This window comes from Periplaneta americana, chromosome 12, assembly GCF_040183065.1.
Source record: "Periplaneta americana isolate PAMFEO1 chromosome 12, P.americana_PAMFEO1_priV1, whole genome shotgun sequence".
NCBI lineage: Eukaryota > Metazoa > Arthropoda > Insecta > Blattodea > Blattidae > Periplaneta > Periplaneta americana.
Window position 1 is genome coordinate 74,482,395 of NC_091128.1, and position 23,048 is coordinate 74,505,442.

Below are 23,048 nucleotides of genomic sequence, written 5' to 3' on the forward strand. Positions count from 1 at the left end.
CTCTACTGCTTTCGCACCTCTATTGAACTCAAAAAGAAGAATATGTCGGAAATCTTCCACTTTCTCCACCTGACACACTATTTTCTAGTGTCCACGCTCCACTCACTATATGCAAAAATGAAAACTTCAATATGTAAACTCAAGCACAACAATTGAATTTCAAATAAAAAATAACATAGCAATCAGAGTACCAACATGCGAAACAAAAATGCTACGAACTTATGCACCAACCAGTATAATAAAATATGGCAAATAATACATTAAATTTCAAACTTAAATTACTTTGCCAATCATATTTACTAACTTTCTTGGTACTTATCAAATTTTTATTGTTGGAAATACCGTTTCACCATATAAAAGTTTCCATATTATTTTTCACATTATCAAAGAGTTAATTCATTAAAAGAGTGCTGCTGCCTATAGGTAAGTTCTGAAAGCACTTGGTTAAACTGTTTTACTGCCTGAAGCTGTTATTTACACAGTACAATTGAAACTACTAAGTTGTATCACATTTTGTGGGAGATATTAAAATATATTCTTTGTTGGGCTAAAGTTGCCATTAATGGGCCAATGATACTCCCTGTTGACAGTACCTAATTCAGAACATCAACAAAGAAATAAAAGAATCCTATGGTCAATTGTTTACTCAGAGTTTATACTGACTGAGCTATTAGGAGCTCTTTCTCCCCTTTTTCTTCTATCTGACCAACATTATTTTAGGATTTTTTCAAATTAGTGTATCATAAACTGTACGGTAAAGATTGGCAACATTGATGCTAATCATTTCTGAATTACCACACAAATATGTATGCGTGGGATCATAGCTAGAGGAATACCATATGAAAGTGAGTCTCTCTTGTAAAAATTATAATATATATATTACACTGCATTATATTTCCTTTTCTGAACTGTGAAAGAATTTCACATTTAGTGATTCTGCATTATAGGCTAATTTTGAAACACATGCATATTGACAATACATGAGCCTAAATGATTGTTTCAGTAGTTAACTGAAAACTGTAGAATTTTATACTCAGCTCATCAACTGGAATTACTCCAGAAGGCAACACATGTTTTCATGTTTTCAATCATGTTTGAAGAATTTAACCAGGATGTCTATTAAGAAAGGAAAAATAATCTACTAATCTTGTATATACAATTTTTCTTATAAGAATCTGCAGGTACAACCAGTAAAGCACTAAAATATGAAAATTATAATTCAGCAGACTAAAAGAAAGAACTTAATATTTTAGGAGAAAAATTCGCTCCGGCACTGGGGATCGAACCCAGTTCCTTGGTTCTACATACCAAGTGCTCTGACCACAGAGCTACGCCGAATTCAATCCACAGCACCGGATCGAATTCTCCTCCTTCGATGTTTTCCTTTGTGGCCTGACTCCAAGTTAGGCATATATATGTTGATGTGTGTACAATATCAACTACCATTATACTAGGAGCACAATCAGCTGAGTGACTTGTTGGCCAGGAATCCGCAATTATTATGCACTGCTAGCTAAGAGAATATTATAGATGTATTAATTTGTCCTACAGAATTTATCTGTAATATTGACACTTAATATTTTAGGAGAAAAATTCGCTCTGGCGCCGGGGATCGAACCCGGGTCCTTGGTTCTACGTACCAAATGCTCTGACCACTGAGCTATGCCAAATTCAATTCACAGTACCGGATCGAATCTCCTCCTTCGATGTTTCTCTTTGTGGCCTGAGTCCAAGTTAGACATACGTGTATATATGTTGACGTGTATCCAATGTCAACTGCCATTATACTAGGAGCGCACTCAGCTGAGTGACTTGTTGGCCAGGAATCCGCAGTTGTTATGCACTGCTGGCTAAGAGAATATTATAGATGTATTAATTTGTCCTACAGAACTTATCTGTAATATTGACACTTAATATTTTAGGAGAAAATTTCGGCATAGCTCAGTGGTCAGAGCACTTGGTATGTAGAACCAATGACCCGGGTTTGATGCCTGGCGCCGGAGCGAATTTTTCTCCTACAATATTAAGTGTCAATATTACAGATAAATTTTGTAGGACAAATTAATATATCTATAATATAAAAGAAAGAAAGTAATGTTTCTAATATATATTTTAAAATGGGAGAAAACATGAATATTCAAAGAATGTAGACATAATTTTCTGCTATCTGTATAAAGAAAATGCATTTACTTCTACTGGGTTTCAAAGTGGAAAGTGATATTGAATAAAAAAGTTTTGCAAAACGTACGTTCTCAGAGGTTCATAGGGCTACAACAATGTCTCCCTGCTTCCAAGCAATAGTAGTCATGCCAATAAGACGTTGTTGTACAAACTGTAAATATAGTTATATTTGGATGCATTGTCTGGGTTTTAAAATGTTAATGTTTTCATAAAAGTAGATAGTTTGTGAAACCGAATGTGTATATGATAATGTCTCTCAAATGTCTAGAGAAAGTAATAAAGTTTTCCAAGTCTTTTTAATTGAATTATTTTATGACGCTTTACCAACTGTGATGGTTATCTACCTAATAGCATCTGAGTGAAATGAAGGTGATAATACCAACGAAATCAGTCCAGGGTCCAGTGAAGAAAGTTTCCCAGTAGTTGATCTTAATGGACTGAGGGAAAACTCCACAAAAAAACCTCAACCAGGTAACTTGTCCCAAATAGGATTTGAAACTGAACCTGCTCAAATCACGATCAGATGTGCTAACCATTACTTCACAGTGGTGGACTTCTCAAGTTCGAATCAGGGCTTCAAAAGTAAAAGAAAAAGGAAAAGAGAGAGAATAATTTTTGTGGAGTTAGGAAAGTGCTTCTGAGAGACTACTTTTAGTAGTTTATTTCTCTCCTCTTTCTATCCCTCACTCTCTCTTTCTGAAATTTAAATGAGTGGGGTCACTCAGTGTTGGTTAATACACAAGTGCTAAAGCCCTGTTTACAAATATACAGAGTGTTTAAAGTGGATTAGTAAATATTTTATTAGGTGGTAATATGAACTACTCCGAGTAAAAAAGTTCATATAAACATGTGTTCAATTTTCAGTGAGTGTGGAGATACAGCTGATTGAATGTTACATATAAGTCGTCTTACAAAAGGATAGAGAGACAAATGACTTAATGATTGCATTTACTGATTATTTAAAGTATCAGTATATCAATAATTTCCAACAATTCAAAGTAACTATACTAAAATCCCATCACAGACTTCAATGCACCTTTTACTCTTTTGGGAACAGTACAGTATGTGCAGATATTCTAAAGTTGTCTTGGTGTTCTTTTATGAGGGCAGCACTATTCATAAAGCAAGTAACCAACAAATTCGTCTCTTGTGTTTACTCTTTCTTCGTGTATTTCGCTTTTCATATATCCACAGGCTAATAATCTAGAGGACTGAGGTATGGAGACCTTGGTGGTCAAAGACCGTGACCACTATGTCCAATCCATCATTTTGGAAATGTTAGATTTAGACGATGTATCACATGACGGCTATAATGTGCAGGGACTCTATCAAGCTGGAAGACCAAACTCAAACTTGTAGTACCCACAGGAACCTCCTCTAATATGGTAGTATGGAAGTTCGTTGTGCAGGGAAGCATGTGTGCCCTGTAAGAAGATTCAGTAACATAGCATACCCAATCAACTGACTGTTGATTACACTGTACCACACATTTACAAAGAAGCAATGTTGAGAATTTGTAAGGGTTTCAATCTGTCAATGAATGAAAGAATGAATGAATGAATGAATCAATCAATCAATCATTGTCTCTTCCTTCATTTGCAAGACTTGTGATGCATAACATTCAAACAGCTGTACCTTCACACCCATTGAAAATTGGACACTGTTTATATGACTTCTTTACTTGGAACAGTCCATATACTACCAACACCTAAAATACTTACTGTACTATTCTTCCTGAAACTCCCGGAATATAGAACTCACTTTGGTCATTTACATAGATGTAGTGAAAAACTAGGATAACCTTCTGCACTCCTTCTAGTAAATTTTATAACTTGTATTTTGCTTCTTTATTGCCTACTTTAAATATCAGTAACATATACTATTAAGTTATCTTATAAAACTACCTGTGCCTGTGAGCAGGCCAGTCCCCAGCCAGGGCTCCACGAACTTGTAGGACAACGCCTTGTCCAGCTCAACATGAGATGAGAGGAGTGCCTGTGGATCAAACAGTATCATCAGACTGGTCATTGTTATTACATTAGCCTAGTTCTAAATTTAGCTTCATACACACAACCTGTGACCAGCTGGTTGATTAAGGATACATTAATGAAAGACGTAAGTGCATTATATGAGATTTTAGGTTTTAGTGGTGATTTTGTGCTGAAGTAGACTCTTAGTACTTCAGCATGTGTTCGGATTTAACTTCAACGGTTTGGAACTACATTCAGGGTCCATCCTCCGGTATTTTAAAATTGGATGTTAGGATATCTACTACTAAGGCCAGGTGCACACAGAATCAGACACGGCGTGGCACGACTGTCTCATAGTACTTATCGCCCATTGATTTCTCATTATGTGGTGCACACAGAATCAGACATGTCGCGACAATCGCGAGCAGACACAAGGAGACACGGAGAGACAACATCGAATGACTGCTAGAAGTTCATCGCGAGGAGACTATCTGACAGCTGAAGTGTACTGCGCATGCATTAGTAGTGGCTATGATTGCATGCTTTACTATCTACAAATACTATATTGTTGTGTAATGCACATTATTCATAATGGAGCTCGATGCGGATAAATTAGTTGTTTTAGTACAGGAAATATACGTTCTATAAAATTTTTTAAACAATATCACGACAATAATGTGGTTTCTAAAAATATGTGAGAAATTGCAAATGAGATGAAAGCACCACGTGAATAATAATTAATAATAATTTGTAGTAGGCCTACTTCTCTGCTCTATACTATCACTCATTATTGATTTAATATATTATTTTTCTTTATTGTGAGCCATGAAGTAGTCATAAACATAGAAAATGACGTTTGTGCACTACATTAGTATTAATTTAATTTTAAGACTCTTTCAATCGTACAGATTTTAAGGCATCTTAAACGTCCTTAGGAAATAATAACCAAATAAAATAGAAATTTTCATATAGACAGTCCTCTTTCATTGATGCCAATTTCTAGCCTAAGCCAGTATTATAAATCCACACAGCCAGCAAATCATTTGTCGCGAGCAGACAGTTTTAAGCTGTCGCAAGGCGTTGTAAAGCAAAACGTAGTGTCGCACCGCACTAGTCTGATTCTGTGTGCACTTGGCCTAAGATGGTTAAGAAATATCTTTAGTTTTTTTCTAAGTCATAAGGTCAAATTATAAATCTATGATCTACATATTGATACCACCAACTCAGTTTATATTAAGCTTGACTAATAACAGATTTTTCGAAATTTGAAATATATAATTGGATTACAGTTGGAGATCAGGAAGAATCTACAGAAAAACACTATCTCCATTCACAATTTCATATAAACATGAAAAATTAATTAGTTAAAACATGATGAAATAAATTTCTTAAATTAATATTTACCAAAGTTTCATTACGAGAAAAAGTCAAGAAAGATTTTAAATATTGAACGTCTCCAGAATATAGGTCAGTTGCTAAGTAGCAAAAAATAGTGTCAAAACATTGCGAGGAATCAAGACCAGCAGTACAGAGAAGTTTGTGAAATAATCATTCCAAGAAAACATTAATCTTTCATTTGTAGATTTCTCTCACTCTCTCAAAGAACATTATACAATAGGACAAGACAAGAAACATAACTGAAGTTTTATAAAGTAATGGCACACCTGTTCCATTTTATGGACATGAATATTAATCTTTCATTTGTGGATTTCTCTCACTCTCTCAAAGAACATTTATACAGTAGGACAAGACAAGAAACATACTGTAACTGAAGTTTTATAAAGTAATGGCACACCTGTTCTATTTTATGGACATGAATCATTGACTTAAAAAGAAAAAGAACGGTTACAAATATCAGAGATGAAATTTTTAAGAAAGGTAAAAGGTTGCACATTACAGGATGAAGTACAAAATGAAGTTATAAGAACAGAACTGAACACACCTTTCATTAACGATCGTATACAGAGAAACAAACATCAATGGATGCAACATATTGAAAGAATGGAAAATGACAGAATAGTAAAACAAATACTAAATATAAACCAGACAGAAGACGAGATTTGGGAAGATTCAGGAAAAGATTGCTTGAGCGAAGATGGTACAGGCTCCAAGCCTAATCCCTGACAGTGAATAATAATAATAATAATAATAATAATAATAATAATAATGTATGTATGTATTTAATGCTCAACTAGATTGATTCAACATCATTTGGTTTCTGGCAGACCAGTACAAAGTCCCCATAGACTCACATAGAGGATTTAAAATTTACAAATTTTTTACAAACATTTAAATGTTCCCAATTCATAATAGAATTATCCTCATTACAAATGACACACTGAGGTGATGGTAAAATACCCAGTTTATATAAATATTCCGCCAGGCAGTCGTATCCTGTGGTAATCCTTTGGCAGCTACAGTCTCTTTACAGGGATGATCAGGAAGTATCTCTGACTTGTCAACAAGACCAGCCCAATTCTTGCCACCACTCTTTATTTGAAGATCTGAAAGAAACTCATTCTTAAATGAGCGGTTAACTAATCGTTTCAAGTTGTGATACGAAAGTTGGGAGGTCGTCCATAACAATATTTCAGTCCATTTTTTTGCTAGGGAGTCCGCAATCTCATTCCCTGAAATACCAACACGCAAAGATATCCACTGGAGGACAACGACAACTTCTAACACTTTGAGTGAGGCAAGGAACTTTCTGATCTCGACAACTCTTGATGTTACAGGATGAGGGAGAGATGCCACTGCCAAAATGGCAGATTGAGAGTCACAGAGAATGACAACATGACTGTGGCAAGTCGGTCTTCCAAGCAATTGCTTTAAGGCAAGATTTATGGCCTCCAATTCGCCATCGAAGTGCGACTGATACTGCCCAAGTGACTTGTAGAAGCTAAAGGCTTTACTGTAGATTCCAGCCCCAGCACATTCCTTGCTCTCGTAGAAAGAGCCATCAGTGAAGATCCGCAGCCATCTGGACTCAGGATATCAGTCATTAAGAGCCTGCAGTGCTATAGAATTTAGTTCTGGAACGCAAGCATCTGCTTTCGTCAGATTCTCCCCAAGGTCAAGCCTTGTTATAATGGTTCGTGCATCTAAAGGACAATCTAATAAAGCGAGATCTTCCTTCACATCAGAAGGGTCATAGTTTCTTCTTATTTGATGAACATGTTGAATTGAAGTCTTGTTGTGCCTTTAGCCGTCTAGAGAGATTTTCGTAGCTGATCCAATAGGAGTTTAATGGTATTCGTCTCAGCTTTTCATAATGCAGGATGGTTAAACGGGGTGTAATGTAGGCCGCCTCCTCGTGGTACACCCTGAATAATGCTAAATGGTCTACGAAGAAAGCTCATGATGGCAGATCTTAATGGAATTAATAATAATAATAATAATAATAATAATCATAAGAAAATATTGTAAATATAAATAAATATAGTACACTAACACTCTGACTTAAGTTAGTGTCATGTTTTGGGTCCATTACATACTGGTAACTTGCATTTTGAAAGTCAAATTTGTTGATTAGTGTAACTTCAAGAAACTGCAATATTACACAAGATAACGGTAACAAAAGAATTTTTTTTCATACCAGTAATAAGAGAGACATCATGTGACAATATTTACTCTAATATAAATTATAAACATATGAAAAGCATATAGAGTAATATATTTATATTAATTTTTGCGATTAAAGCTCTTTATTTTCACATCATTTTGCATATATGGTTCAATATCATAAGTTCTTAATCTTTCAGTTTCTGAGTTGTCACAAGTTTCGTTCCCTGATTCCGTTACCTGCTCCCGTCACTCAGACTTCTCTTGTAACCCTTCAATATGGATCTATTTATTTTAAAAAATGGCCACAGAGTCTTACTCTCTCCCTTCCCCTTTTCTGCCATAACTAATAACAAGAATGGTAACAAACAGGGACAATATAACCTGAAAATAACAATTTTACAGAGAACAGTAATACCACTTTGGGCGAGTCTAATTTTCCTATGGACCACTGTGCCATGCCACTACCAGAACACAAGAGAAAAAAGAATTCATATTTTCCACGTAAAACCGGAGAGAAACAAGTTACACTCGTACTTGGAAACTCTACCGCCAATATTATCGTTGCTGCCAACCACGTTGTAACCAGCGTTTGCAACATGGATCTGAGCCAGGCACTACATCCCATAAAAAATATAATGGGATGCGCGCGCAATTTTCATCTTCTCCCGTCCATTTCAGCTTCTAAAACGTGCCAGGCACAGTTTACCGCTTTCGTTTTTAGATGTATACAATCCTATTTACTATCTCATTCTCTTACCTCTTGTCTGTTTTCCCGCTTTGTCGGAATAAGTTTCTTAGAGGAAAGGATGCAAAAATAACGTAATAAAATCCTTGCCCATTTCTTAAAATGCTTTGTTTAAGAATGCTTTTATTTCAGTATATTTCTAACTGTAGTGCGAAACAGTAAACCTGTGAAGTGTTATCGTGTTATGTAAGATGTGAAGAAATTAATTCAATTATCGCTTTATTAAAATCTTCGCTTTCAGTATTAACATATTATGAAAACTAAATTCCTGCTAAATAATTGACTTACAGGGCGTTTAAATATTCACCAAAAACAGCAAAGTGCTAAAGTTAACAGATATGTCAAATTCAACTTGGACGTTTATTATAAAAAAATAACTGGTTGTGTGGATGAGATATGGAGAAGTGTTCTTCTGTTTCCCGTGTGTTCTGTTTCGAGGTGAACATAACTAATCAAAAGGGGTTTTACAGATTTACTACACTTAGAACTAAAGATAAAGTAAAACACAAAACATCAAAGGTTCGTATGAATAACGTCTTCAGTTCGTCTGTGCTGGTTAAAGAGAATATTGAAATTCAGTTAAACTTACATTACAGACTCGCGATTGCAAAACACAACGAGCAAGCTGAAGAAAACAGATATGTCCTAAATTTAATAAATAATAAATTGTATAAAATTTTAAGAAGCAGTAGATTTAGTATTAACAAGGTACGATAAATTCGATAGCTCAGAATACGGGGGCGTGTTTTGTGAATTAGTTCACTTCAGTTCTGAGTTAGATAAATACTTTAAAAGTTAAAAGAGCACTTAACCAAGTCAACAGCATTTAAGGGCATTTCTAAAATCATTCAAAACGAGTTGCTTGACTGCATGTTGAAAGTGTACCATGTAGAAATAAAAAAGAACTAATGATTATAGACTATGTTTCTATATGTTGAAAGTGTACCATGTACAAATAAAAAAGAACTAATGATTATAGACTATGTTTCTATCATTGTTTAGCGTACGACTGATGTTTAACTCCTCCTACTATTACGTTATGAGCCACCGGCGTAACTTTGTCGGCTAAGGCGTTTGCCTGCTAATCAGGAGTTGCTCTTGGGTGCAGGTTCGATTTCCACTTGGGCTCATTACCTGGTTGGGTTTTTTCCGAGGTTTTCCCCAATCGTAAGGCAAATGTCAGGTATTCTATGGCGAATCATGGGCCTCATCTCGCCAAATATCATATCATTATCACAAATTCCATCGATGCTAAAAACCTCGTAGTTGACAGACTGTCGTTAAATAACCAAGTACGTAAATAAATAAATTACGTTACATTATTGATGGAATTCCTGTCTATTAACCGACAAATGTGCATTTTCCCTCTAATTTGTCTGGACTTTGTGTACAGTTGCATACATTTTGGTGAATTTAATAATAATAATAATAATAATAATAATAATAATAATAATAATAATAATAATAATAATAATAATAATGTCATCATTGTTACTGTTTATTACCGGTGTTATCCTTATCTCTGGCATTAGGCATTAAATTTTATGAGCCGCCACTGGACCACTGCAGTTGATGGTAACAGCTCAATACTTGATAATAATTTGTCAAACACTTGGATAAACAATATATGCTTCGACATGAAACTATTTTTTTTAATAGATAATACTGTGCCTGAACCTTACCGCTGCATATTCTGCACCACAGAGAATGATACGGTTCTTACGTCCCAACCACAACTGGAAGACAGGCCCATGCTCTTTGCCTAAGCGGATCAAACACCTGCAAATTGCTGTGAGAGAGAAGAAGTGATTAAAACACTGTGCTGCTTTTGTAAACTTCGAAAATTTGCTACTAAGTTAGTTTTTAAATTACGTTTTCTTTTTAACCTGAGGGCAGTATCTAGGTACTGGTACTCTGCAGCCTATTCACTTATTTATTGTGTTCAATGTGATATTTTCTATGTACATACATTGTGCATTAGAGTGTAGGAATAATTTTATTGTTATGAAATTGAATATTTCATTTTGGTTCAACATATAAAATTATGAAACAGATTATGGTCCGCGCAGAACTTAACGGGAAAGACACAAAAACATGAAATTTTTTCCTGCAACCCTTTTATTCAAAGATACGTAGTGTTCTTTCACGTGCCATTAATCTATGACACTGGAACATTATTCTTACCTTTTACATCTCTACAGATAAATTCTCCTCGACTGGATTTGAATCCAGAACTACAGATACAAGAACTAGTCACCTCTAGTTTCAATCGAATCTATAAATTTCTTATTAATTCTTCTGTCTCAATTGATGTATAAATTCGTAGCAATTTTTAATTATATTCAAAAGTATTTATTTATCTCGCACGAACAAAATAAATAAAATAATAACATATTCTCCTGCACTGTATATGACTGACTATCAACGTTCTGGTAGTTTTTTGATTCCACACCTGAACAAGTCCGGTTGTTTGGAGCTGAAGAAATCATGAAGTTAATTTTGAAGTACAGCTTTGTTATTGAAGGAAACTCCCCAGAGATGATTGATAATGAGTGGAAAAGATTAAAATCTGATGAAGCAAGATCAGGAGACTGGAGTGAATGTGGAATAACTTCTCATCTGAGCTCTTGGATAACTGCTTTTGTAATATTAGCAGTATATCACGAACACTTACATATACACTCACCCTGGTAAACGACATAACTTTCCACAGATACACATCATGTACAGTGTGGCCTGACGAAGTGGTGTGCAACCTAGAAAATATCAGAGCAGTGTATATCGGAGAGTAGGGCATTCTTTCAATCCGACAAATGCTGACGTGGTGGCCATATTTACTCCTGCGGAGACTCGGTACAACGCAAGACTTGCGTAGGAACATAGGTTTCTAGTGTGATATTCCATTTTATCTTGAAGAATGCCGTGTTGTTGTGCAGTTAATCAATGTGTAATCAATTGTCGTTATACAAAATTAGCATCAAGTCGCAAAAAAGAGAAGGAATATACTTCAATGATTAATTTTCTCAACAATATAATATTTTCACTGCGGGCTAAAGCAAGGAGACGCACTGTCATCTTTACTTCTTAACTTTGCTCTAGAATATGCCATTAAGAAAGTTCAGGATAACAGAAAGGGTATGAAATTGAATGGGTTACAGCTTCATGTATATGCGGATGACATGAATGTGTTAGGAGAAAATCCACAAACTATTAGGGAAAACACTATAATTTTACTTGAAGCAAGTAAAGCGATAAGTTTGGAAGTGAATCTCGAAAAGGCAAAGTATATGATTATATCTCGTGATCAGAATATTATTCGAAATGAAAATACAGTATAAAAATTAGAAATTTATCCTTTGAAGAGGTAGAAAAATTCATATATCTTTGGAGCATCAGTAACAAATATAAATGGCACTCGGGAGGAAATTAAACGCAGAATAAATATGGGAAATGCCTGTTATTATTCGGTTGAGAAGATTTTGTCATCTAGTCTGCTATCAAAAAATATTAAAGTTAGAATTTATAAAACAGTTATATTACCGGTTTTTCTGTATGGTTCTGAGAGAGGAACAGAGATTAAGAGTATTTGAGAATAAGGTAATTAGGAAAATATTTGGGGCTAAAAGGGATGAAGTTACAGGAGAAAGGAGAATGTTACACAACGGGGAACTGGACGCATTATATTCTTCACCTGACATAATGAGGAACATTAAATCCAGACGTTTGAGATGGGCAGGGCATATAGCACATATGGGCGAATTCAGAAATGCATATAGTGTTAGTTGAGAAGCCGGAGAGAGAAATATCTTTGGGAAGGCCGAGACGTAGATGGGAGGATAATATTAAAATGGATTTGAGCGAGGTGGGATACGATGATAGACTGGATTAATCTTGCACAGGATAGGGACCGATGGGGAGCTTATGTGAGGGCGGCAATGACTCCGAGTTCCTTAAAAGCCATAAGTAAGTAATGATATAATATTTATAATTGAAAATATCAAGGTGGGCAAAAGCGGAAGTTGGAAACCACTCCAAACTGATATAATACTGGTAACAAAACAGTTCTTGATTTTCAAGAAAGTTATCTTAACAGTGGCGGCTCCTGCATATTTCTTAAGAGGAGGAAAGAAGTTAACAGCACGAAATGACACCTTCTTGAATGAAACATGCCACAAATTAGCCTACATGCATACATGTAAGACCAGGTAGTGTTGGGGTTGGCCTTCCCTTCTGTATAGCAATAATCTGTTCTTGTAAACTGAGTTTCCTAAATTGTCCAAAATATATTATGTTTTCACTTCCATTCATTGTTGAATAATTGCGCTAATTAACAATTACAAGGAAATTCACAACCTCGTAGCATTTTTCGAGCACACTACAGCATCACACGTGTTGGAAGAGACTAGCTACTAACTCGTAACCGGAACCGTTTTACGGAAATGGAAATGGGAATGGAAAATAATCTGAGGAAAGCGAGAACACTGCACCCACCCACGTGGTCTGTGTTGCCACATGTACATACATTTTACAAGTTCAGTATCACATGCTTTTGAAGAATGTCAGTTCTTGTAAAGTCATACTATCATTATTGTTCAAAGCTGCCGGTGGCCGATTAATTTTCTATGTTAAAAATGATGTAGTTTGGAGTACCTGCTTTCAGTTTCAAATATATTTGTACAAAACTGGCAACTTGGCTGTTGCCCTGTCAAGTAAACAATGAATAGAAGTGAATTTCAGAGGCCAACTATGTAGAACTACTTCCTCTTTGTTTTACATAAACCCGACTTTAACTTCCAAATATCCACGAAAGTTTCAAACCATGAATAGTAGCCTATATAAAGTTTCAAACAATGAATAGTAGCCTATATAAAGTGCAATGAATAATATTTTTGATTTATAATTAAAAAAAGTTTACATGGTGTCTTTCATAGTGTTGCGTGAAAAACTGTTTTTGTTGTGTCTCCTCCTAGATGTGTTACAGTCCGGTTGAATGCAACATCGTTAGGTGGCAGCGGTAGCAAGCTTGCTGCACTACCAGTCAGTTTCTATTTCCCGTCCATGACTGATTCAGAGGAGGATCTCCTCCCTCTCCGTTCATTTACTTGCTTTAAAACCCTGCTTCTTTCTCTGGCCGCTAGAGCGCTGTTGTCTATGTGTTAACTGCAGTAGAGGAGGAATGGAGTGCATCTTTCTCACAGTTTTCTACAGCACATGAGCGCACGTCGTTTAAAACTCGATCAACCGAGTTTTTCTTATAGCTGTGAACTTAAAAATTATCGAATCTTCCTCGAATTTCAAGGCATATATTTTATTTGGTATTTGCTTTCAAAAGAAGAAAATGTGAGGAGGACGTTCCTCCCTTCCCTCCCCCGAGTAACCGCCACTGTATCTTAATAAAGCGAACTTCAAATATCTTATGCTAGAAGATCCACGCAGGATGCGTTAGAAAATTTATTTTCTACTGTCCGTTCCATAAATTCAATCCCGGATGCAAAAGAATTCAAAACTGCATTACGATTTCTCAATCTTTCTCAAAAACGAAGCATGGAAATTACGCAGTTTGCGATTCTGAACAATTAGTTGGGTTTCTAGGGACAGATGTAAGTAAACCCGAAACAGAAAGGTCTAGTGAAGATGAAAGTGAGCAAAAGGATATTGATATAGGCTAAATTGTAATTTAACTGAAAACAGAAATATTGACTTGAGTGAACAACAAGCTGTTTACTATTTGTTGGGATCAGTTTTGTTCAAAATAAAACAAAATAAGTTGTATAGTATTTGTGAAAACTGATTTTCATCTCTAATAACTGATAACAGGGATGAATCTATAAATTTTATTAGCGCATTAGTGGCTCTCAAGTCGTACAAGGATATCCTTGTAAATTTGTGTTTGGTATAATTCTAAATGCAGAAAAATGTGAAATGTTGGTAGAAAATGAGTTGACACTAAAGGATTTGAAGTCTTTATTCATTAACACTTCAACTCATAGGTTCCCAACTTGTCATAATGTTTTTTAAAAAGTCTTATCACTGTATTTTAGGACTAGAATGTATTTCTTGTGAAGAAAATTGTCTATTAGAGCAAATGCACTACAACAATCTGCTAAATGTGGCAGTCGAAGTGTTGGTATGAGAATTGCAGTAGAAAATTGCTATTGTTATTCCTATTGAAATGGACATAACATAAATATAAAGTGTTATCTTTAATGAGCCATTTCACTATGACAATATCGTTTATTAATCCTTGTCTCCTGTATTCAATAAACCACAACAATATGTATGATATTGCCTTTAATTACCTTCCTTCTAACATTACTGCTTACGCTTCTGAGCTGAGCAAGGAGTAAATATATATGGCCGCCGCCGCCGAGAATGCAGTACTCTCTATATACACACTGCTCTGGAAAATATGTCACAGTCCTGCCATCTACTCACTACATGCAGAACCCGAAATTACGTAAATTAGGGATTGGATACATACATACATACATACATACATACATACATACATACATACATACATACATACATACATACACATATATATTAACAGTAATGGCTAGGCATAATCACTTGACGCAGTCTTTGGTTGGTTTTTTTGAACTGTGGTCTCAAGGGAATTGAGTTGTTGTCAATAAATATCAGCAGTGACAGTCTTTGGAAGCAATTCATAGTAGATGGACAACATTAACTTCCAGATTCAAAATGCAGGCATTAAATACTGAAGATAACGAAGAAGCTCTATTGTAACAACACTGAAACTACGGAGCCTTCAAATAGACGTTCATCCATGAGTATGCGGCCATGCATGGTGGCTGAAAACACGATGTTTGCTGGCAGAGTCGGTTATTCATAGCACTTTATGTCAAGCACATAGATTGCTCATGCAAATTACAATAACTACCTATAGCTCGCGCAAGGAACAAATACCGAAAAGCAATGGTGGCATTTCTGTTTGTTTTGACGTGTGTATGTAGGCACGCTGAGGGAATGAGAGGTACGGGCCAATGGAAGTACGTCTCTTCCAAGAAGTTGAACAAATGAGGACATCGCTGTGGAAATAAAAAACACAGCAAGAGAAAAATTAGAAGCTAATTAAACGCGAAACATATGTTTACGAATGAAATAATACCGTGCGATACAAGACACGTATTCACATACAATGGCACAAACTAAAGTCGTAATGTAACTATCACAACACAAGACTGATTCTATCGATGTCATTTCTCTTCCAACTGTACTCTTGAATATCATTCAAGCTATCTCGTGACCTTTCCAGTCACACTCTCTTCCTTATAGTATTGTTTTATTCCTTCCATCAGTATTCCCTGCTGACCTATATCTTTGTCATAGGAGACGTTGGAAATGGTGTCCATATGTTTCCACACATCTCTCATACCTTTTAAGAAATTGCATTAACATGCATTAGTTCTTCTTCTGAAATATCTGCAATTTCCCTTCCCATATTGTCTTTCAGTTCTCCAATGTATGCGGGTTATTCCGATACACTTTATTATTGAAGTTCCCCCATAAATAGAAATCGCAAATGGTAAGATCTAGGGATCGCACTGGTCATAACCTTACTGGTGACCCTATATTCAAAAATGTCCATTAATGCTAATGAGAGATCAGCTGAATGTGTTGTAGCAGATTCTTGTTGAAAAAATGGATTTAATATTGTAGACCACTGTCATTAGACCCAAAAATATGGACACTGTGTCATTAGACATTGATTCTGTAGACTCATCGACCATATATAGTGATATATATTATTTTAATGTACCGAAGTACATATGATATTTCCATGCAGATATTCTGCGTCATCATACGATGAAAGAGTAATGGAACGGAGAAAAATTCTCTCCGGCGCCGGGATTTGAACCCGGGTTTTCAGCTCTACGTGCTGATGCTTTATCCACTAAGCCACACCGGATACAACTCCGACGCCGGTTAGAATCGTCTCAGATTAAGCTCCAACTCTTGGGTTCCCTCTAGTGGCCGCCCTCTGCACTACGTCATAGATGTCTATGAACGCAGGACCGAAGTCCACACATGTGCTGAGGTGCACTCGATATGAGTGACTAGTTGGCCGGGATCCGACGGAATAAGCGCCGTCTTAAATCACGAAGTGATTTACGCATATCATATATATATTTTGATGTACCGAAGTACATATGATATTTCCATGCAGATATTCTGCGTCATCATACGATGAAAGAGTAATGGAACGGAGAAAAATTCTCTCCGGCGCCGGGATTTGAACCCGGGTTTTCAGCTCTACGTGCTGATGCTTTATCCACTAAGCCACACCGGATACAACTCCGACGCCGGTTAGAATCGTCTCAGATTAAGCTCCAACTCTTGGGTTCCCTCTAGTGGCCGCCCTCTGCACTACGTCATAGATGTCTATGAACGCAGGACCGAAGTCCACACATGTGCTGAGGTGCACTCGATATGAGTGACTAGTTGGCTGGGATCCGACGGAATAAGCGCCGTCTTAAATCACGAAGTGATTTACGCATATCATATATATTATTTTAATGTACCGAAGTACATATGATATTTCCATGCAGATATTCTGCGTCATCATACGATGAAAGAGTAATGGAACGGAGAAAAATTCTCTCCGGCGCCGGGATTTGAACCCGGGTTTTCAGCTCTACGTGCTGATGCTTTATCCACTAAGCCACACCGGATACAACTCCGACGCCGGTTAGAATCGTCTCAGATTAAGCTCCAACTCTTGGGTTCCCTCTAGTGGCCGCCCTCTGCACTACGTCATAGATGTCTATGAACGCAGGACCGAAGTCCACACATGTGCTGAGGTGCACTCGATATGAGTGACTAGTTGGCCGGGATCCGACGGAATAAGCGCCGTCTTAAATCACGAAGTGATTTACGCATATCATATATATTATTTTAATGTACCGAAGTACATATGATATTTCCATGCAGATATTCTGCGTCATCATACGATGAAAGAGTAATGGAACGGAGAAAAATTCTCTCCGGCGCCGGGATTTGAACCCGGGTTTTCAGCTCTACGTGCTGATGCCAACTAGTCACTCATATCGAGTGCACCTCAGCACATGTGTGGACTTCGGTCCTGCGTTCATAGACATCTATGACGTAGTGCAGAGGGCGGCCACTAGAGGGAACCCAAGAGTTGGAGCTTAATCTGAGACGATTCTAACCGGCGTCGGAGTTGTATCCGGTGTGGCTTAGTGGATAAAGCATCAGCACGTAGAGCTGAAAACCCGGGTTCAAATCCCGGCGCCGGAGAGAATTTTTCTCCGTTCCATTACTCTTTCATCATATATAGTGAGACATTGATTCTGTAGACTCATCGACCATATATAGTGCAATTATGTGTGAAAAACGATATTTTATATGACACGTAAAAAACCGTCAAATAAGTAATTTTATACTCATTACATGAAAGCCGAAATAATGCAAAACAAGGTTCTTGTGATAGTTATTATCAAAGACCGAAAATTCAGGAATTATAAATCTTCAAAACAGGCACGCAAAAAGGCATTATAAACAACTAGAATAGGAAAGAAAAAAAAAAAAAAAAGAGACATCAAAGTAAAACATAATATTAGGTTTATATATTTTATTATTTATTTATGTTGGCATTGTGATGGGTGTTTTGTTGTAATTGTTAAGTTAAAAAATTTTTCTATCTACACTTCACAGCAGAATTTTATGAAATTGTATTGACTTATTGGTTACACAAGTTTTCTACTGTCAGGTTCTGTCTCCTGTTAGATAATACAGTTTTCATAAGACAAAATGATCTCTCAACATTCACAGAGGTTAGCCTATGGGGGGAAAATCAGAAGCAGAGCAACTGGAAGAGTCTATTTCAACTTCCCCCTGTAGAATTTAAAAAATTTTTTTAAGTTTGTCCAAATCATATTTTGAGAAAACACTATCTTACACTTTTCCATTACCAATAAACCCTTTCTTCTGGAACACAGTCTAATCACTGCACTGCATAATCCATAATTTTCACTAATTTCCACAGAGTCTGTTATCTTTCTTGAAGTTGAATGACCACTTCTGGTAGAAAACCCAACTCAGCTGCAATGAAAGTTACACCATTTTTCACCTCCGTAGGTCCGAGAAGTTTCTTAGCTGCTGTGATCGATGATGCTTTATCCTCCAGAGCACTAACCATCTTGCTTACACTCGGGAAATTTGAAGTGTAGTAAACTACTGCTGAAATCCATATTCCTCATCTTGTTATGGTAGGCTGGGGAGGGAGAGCTACACTTCGAGCAACACCTTTAAATGTCTCAATTCGTCACAGGGATTTCAGAAAGATTTTCTTAATACTAGAAACCAATTTGTCGACATCTGGAAACAAGCATCGTACCTCTTCTGACATCCTGTGGAATCCGTGAGCTATGCAGGTCACATGAAGCACGTTCGGAAATAACACTTTTAAAGTTTTTCCAGTCTTTTTCATATACAGTGCAGAGTCAGTAACGAACAGTAACATGGTGTCGTGATTAATTTCTTCTGGCCACATCAATTAATGAATAACTGTGAGATAGTTGTACTGTTAACCCTTTCCAGACATTCTGTTGTAAGCAGGAATGGTTTCACATCTTCTGCAGAAGGATCTAGTGGTTCAACAATGACATTGGCAATACAGCGACCTGTAGGATCAGGCAACTCATCGAATGGGATCCAGATCATCTTATTTTCAATTTTGCTTTGAATAACTTTCATTAAGGAATAGTAACATTAGTTTAAGTAAGTTTTTCGCAAAATTGATTCACTAGGCACAGATTTGTTAATATACTGGATCATCCATATATCACGGCACCACAGCTGAGGTGGAGTCCCACTTGGCCATACAATACAGGAGCCCGATGTTTAGCAAGCTAGGGTGACTGTCTAATAAATTCTAATGTCCTTTAAAAGTTATATACTCACCCATGTCACTAAAGGAGACGCTTACCGTAGCCACAAATTTCAGTCATTTTATAGTCTTGTTATAATGAAGCTAACTAACGAACTTCTACAAACTTCACCTTTTATCTCATCGGTGTCCATTACATGATTCGCGTTACACTCTATAGTCACTATGTAACCTGCAATGTAACTTCCCCTCAACCCTTCTGTGTTTCCATAAAGCTCGGATATGCATAATCACTTGTTTACTATAACTAGGACAAACACAGTGACGGCAGTGAAGCACATCGAAAGTGTGTCTGTAAAAACTTTAAACCATTAAAAAAAAAGAAGATTTAATTTAAGGTGGGAAGAAGAGTTTTTCTGCATCCTGACGACAATATAAAATGCTTTATAATATAAGAAATATAAAAAGATTCGATCTTTCGCCAATTTTATGGAAACCATGTTTGGAACTACATATATCTGTGAGCAGTTCTTCTCACGAATGAAAACTGTAGGATCTGCATGACGGATAGACATCTTTGTGTCCAGTTACGGTTGGCAGTGTGCAACGTAACTCCTGATTTCAATTCAATATGACTTGAAAGGTATGTGAAACTGAGGAGTAATTTCAGCAGCTTTTGTTTTGTTATAATTCAACTTACAGACATAAAAGAAACTCCCTTATTTTTATATCAGAGCAACGATGATTATGTATTTAATTTAAATTCATTTGGAAGTTTTCTTAAATATTCATAATTATTTACTTCTAACTTATTTTGAATATGTTTAATGATTTACAATAATTATCATACTACAAACGTCTATAATTAATTAATATCAATTTAACTAATTAATTAATTCTGATTTTATAAATAATTAATATTCAATAACTTCACAATGATGCTTAGTGTATTAATAATCTACTACTGTTCTAGTTACCACGTACTGTTACTCCTCTTTCAATCCTTCCTCCCGAAATCATGTACCTAAGCAGCGCTGCGCTAGCGTGAGTTCTGGCCACCCATGTTTTATCTCAATATGCAAGTGAACCAATACATACTCTCTGAGTTTGGTCTTAAGCCAGTTTCCAAGACATTTCCCAAGAGTGGCAGAGGTCTGGGGCCGGGTAGGCGTGTCATTTGACGCATTGTGATGCCAAAGTAGTACACCCACGTCACGATGAAGCCAGCCCCAAACAAACAAAGCAGGAAAGCCAGCATCTCAGCCTGTAATACCCAGGAAAATGTCACCCTCCTGTAAAAGTATTTTTGTAACAAATATTTTCCAAACTTAAAACACTTAACAGAACTGCGACATTCCAAAAATACATGCATCCAATTACAAATACCACTAACTTGCTCATCCTTTTACTGTGAGGTAAATTAGTCTTTCTAGAAAAAGTTATGTCTCTGAAGGGAAGGGAAGGGAAGGGAAGGGAAGGGAAGGGAAGGGAAGGGAAGGGAAGGGAAGGGAAGGGAAGGGAAGGGAAGGGATGGGAAGGGAAGGGAAGGGAAGGGAAGGGAAGGGAATATTGGGGCAAGAAAGTATTCTGGGTATTATGATAATATGCATACATCAAATAAGTGTATTTTTCGATGGCAGGCAATTCAGTTTTTGATTGTTTTATCCCAAGAATCTCCCTCGATAAGTGAATATAACTTCTTTGTGTCTACTGCTGAAATCAGAATCTTTCCATCGTTGTGTTACCCATAGTGTACCATGTAAGGTGGATCTACATTACACACAACTTTGATGATAGAGAGCAAACACATTTTCCTATTTAAGGGGACACTCAACGATATTATGGAACTTTTTTCCTATTTGACCAATCTTTTTCAAATTTGGAGAAAAAGTTTAATATACACATGGAAAGTAACATGTAAAATCTCAGCTCATTAGATCCAATACTTTTCAAAATAAAAAATATTTCAATTTTTAATCAATCATTAATTGAAATATCACTTTTAATTATCATTTTTTATTTTTTGGCTTTGTGCATTTGACTGTGACTTCTCAATGAATAGGGGAAGAATTCTGCTTATTGATTTAGTTCTGTCACGTAAATTAGTGTAGAAATTTAATTTTTCATTTCTATGACACTTTTTCTCCAATTTTTAAGTTGAGTGTCCCCTTAAATATATTCCAGTATCCTTAATTAGCAATGAAAGGTAAACGGTTCGATCAAAATCTAACTATTACAGGATATAATATATTTTGAATTTTCTTCTTGTATGACATTGAAACAGTGAGGCACTTACGAGAAGATCTCTAGGCCTATATATTGGAGAGGCAGCCACAGTCAAATACGTAGTTGGCCATGGATCACTTCTGCCTACACCAATAGTTGCATGATGACTGTTCATTTTTCTCATAGTATCCAACTCAAATACCTTTGGGGAGGCCGAGACGTAGATGGGAGGATAATATTAAAATGGATTTGATTTGAGGGAGATGGGATATGATGATAGAGAGTGGATTAATCTTGCACAGGATAGGGACCGTTGGCTGGCTTATGTGAGGGCGGAAATGAACCTTCGGGTTCCTTAAAAGCCATTTGTAAGTAAGTAAGTAAGTAAGTAAGTATCCAACTCAAAATCAATGATCAATGAAGGATTCAGGATGGGACAATTCGATAATCTGTCAAATGTCAGTTTATATGTCGAAATTACTCGTACATTAATAGGAGAGTGTAACTACTGTATCAACATCTTAGGTTATTTAGCGTCTGAATGAGGTGAAGGTGATAATGCTGGTGAAATGAGTCCAGGGTCCAGCACTGATAGTTACGCAGCATTTGCTCATATTGGGTTGAGGGAAAACCCCTGAAAAAACCTCAACCAGGTAACTTGTCCTGACCGGGATTCGAACCCGGGCCACCTGATTGGTTGAGGCAAGTGAGGCCTAAACTCAGTCACTTGGCTTACATACACTTAAATTTTGTGTTTTTATTATAGCATATTATTTATTTGAACGAAGTCTATAAAGTCGTAGAAATATTTGATGTATATATACGTATCTTGCAGTAAAATTTGTACCTGAGGCCTGAAATGTTCTGGCCAGGTCTGGCATCTGCATTTCGTATGTTTTCACGAGCTCTGAAGTTGCACTCGGAAAGCTGCAACTGAGGCACATTTCTTGTGGTCTCATGGCCTGGTCAGCTTTCACTTTTCCCATTCAAGGACTGGTCGACCGGTCTCAAGGGTGGGATGAGGTGAGAATAGTGATGACTGATGAGAATTCCGGAATTCTATGCCCTCACTGAAAGAGTTTTCTTACTTACTAATACATTTACAAGTATAAGAAACAGAAGTTCTACTGAAATTAAAACTGAATTACACGTTGTTTCAAATTTCAGCCTTTCTTGTACAGATTTCTTCAGATATGTGAAAGATGGTAAACTGCTGTATAAATACTAATCGACCTGTAAATATACGTAATGCTTTAAGTGTTACTCTAAATATTTTATTGCAATTATATGTAGATATTAATTCGAGAGAAATTCGTTCCGGCACGGGAATCGAACTCGGGACCTCTCAGCTCTGCGCGCTGAGCGCTCTTTCCAACTAAGCCATGCTGGGACACGATCCACGGTGCCGGCCGAACTCTTCTAATTGTAATGTTAATGGCTCAGTTGGAAATAGCGCTCAGTGTGCAGAGTTGAGAGGTCCCGGTTTCGA

The 23,048-nt window shown here is 36.6% G+C and overlaps 1 protein-coding gene across 1 annotated transcript in view; it reads right to left on the minus strand.

Annotated features, from left to right (window-relative positions):
* LOC138710561 (cytochrome P450 4C1-like) overlaps positions 1-22,425 on the minus strand; it is a 60,968-nt gene extending 38,543 nt beyond the window's left edge. Inside the window, exons 1-4 of the mRNA XM_069841542.1 lie at positions 22,407-22,425; positions 20,432-20,597; positions 10,143-10,249; positions 4,086-4,176 (exon numbers count right to left, since the gene is read on the minus strand). Coding sequence (XP_069697643.1) covers positions 4,086-4,176; positions 10,143-10,249; positions 20,432-20,591 — 358 coding nt within the window. The 5' untranslated portion in view covers positions 20,592-20,597; positions 22,407-22,425. The remainder of the gene's footprint in view (positions 1-4,085; positions 4,177-10,142; positions 10,250-20,431; positions 20,598-22,406) is intronic.
* Positions 22,426-23,048: the final 623 nt, after the last annotated feature.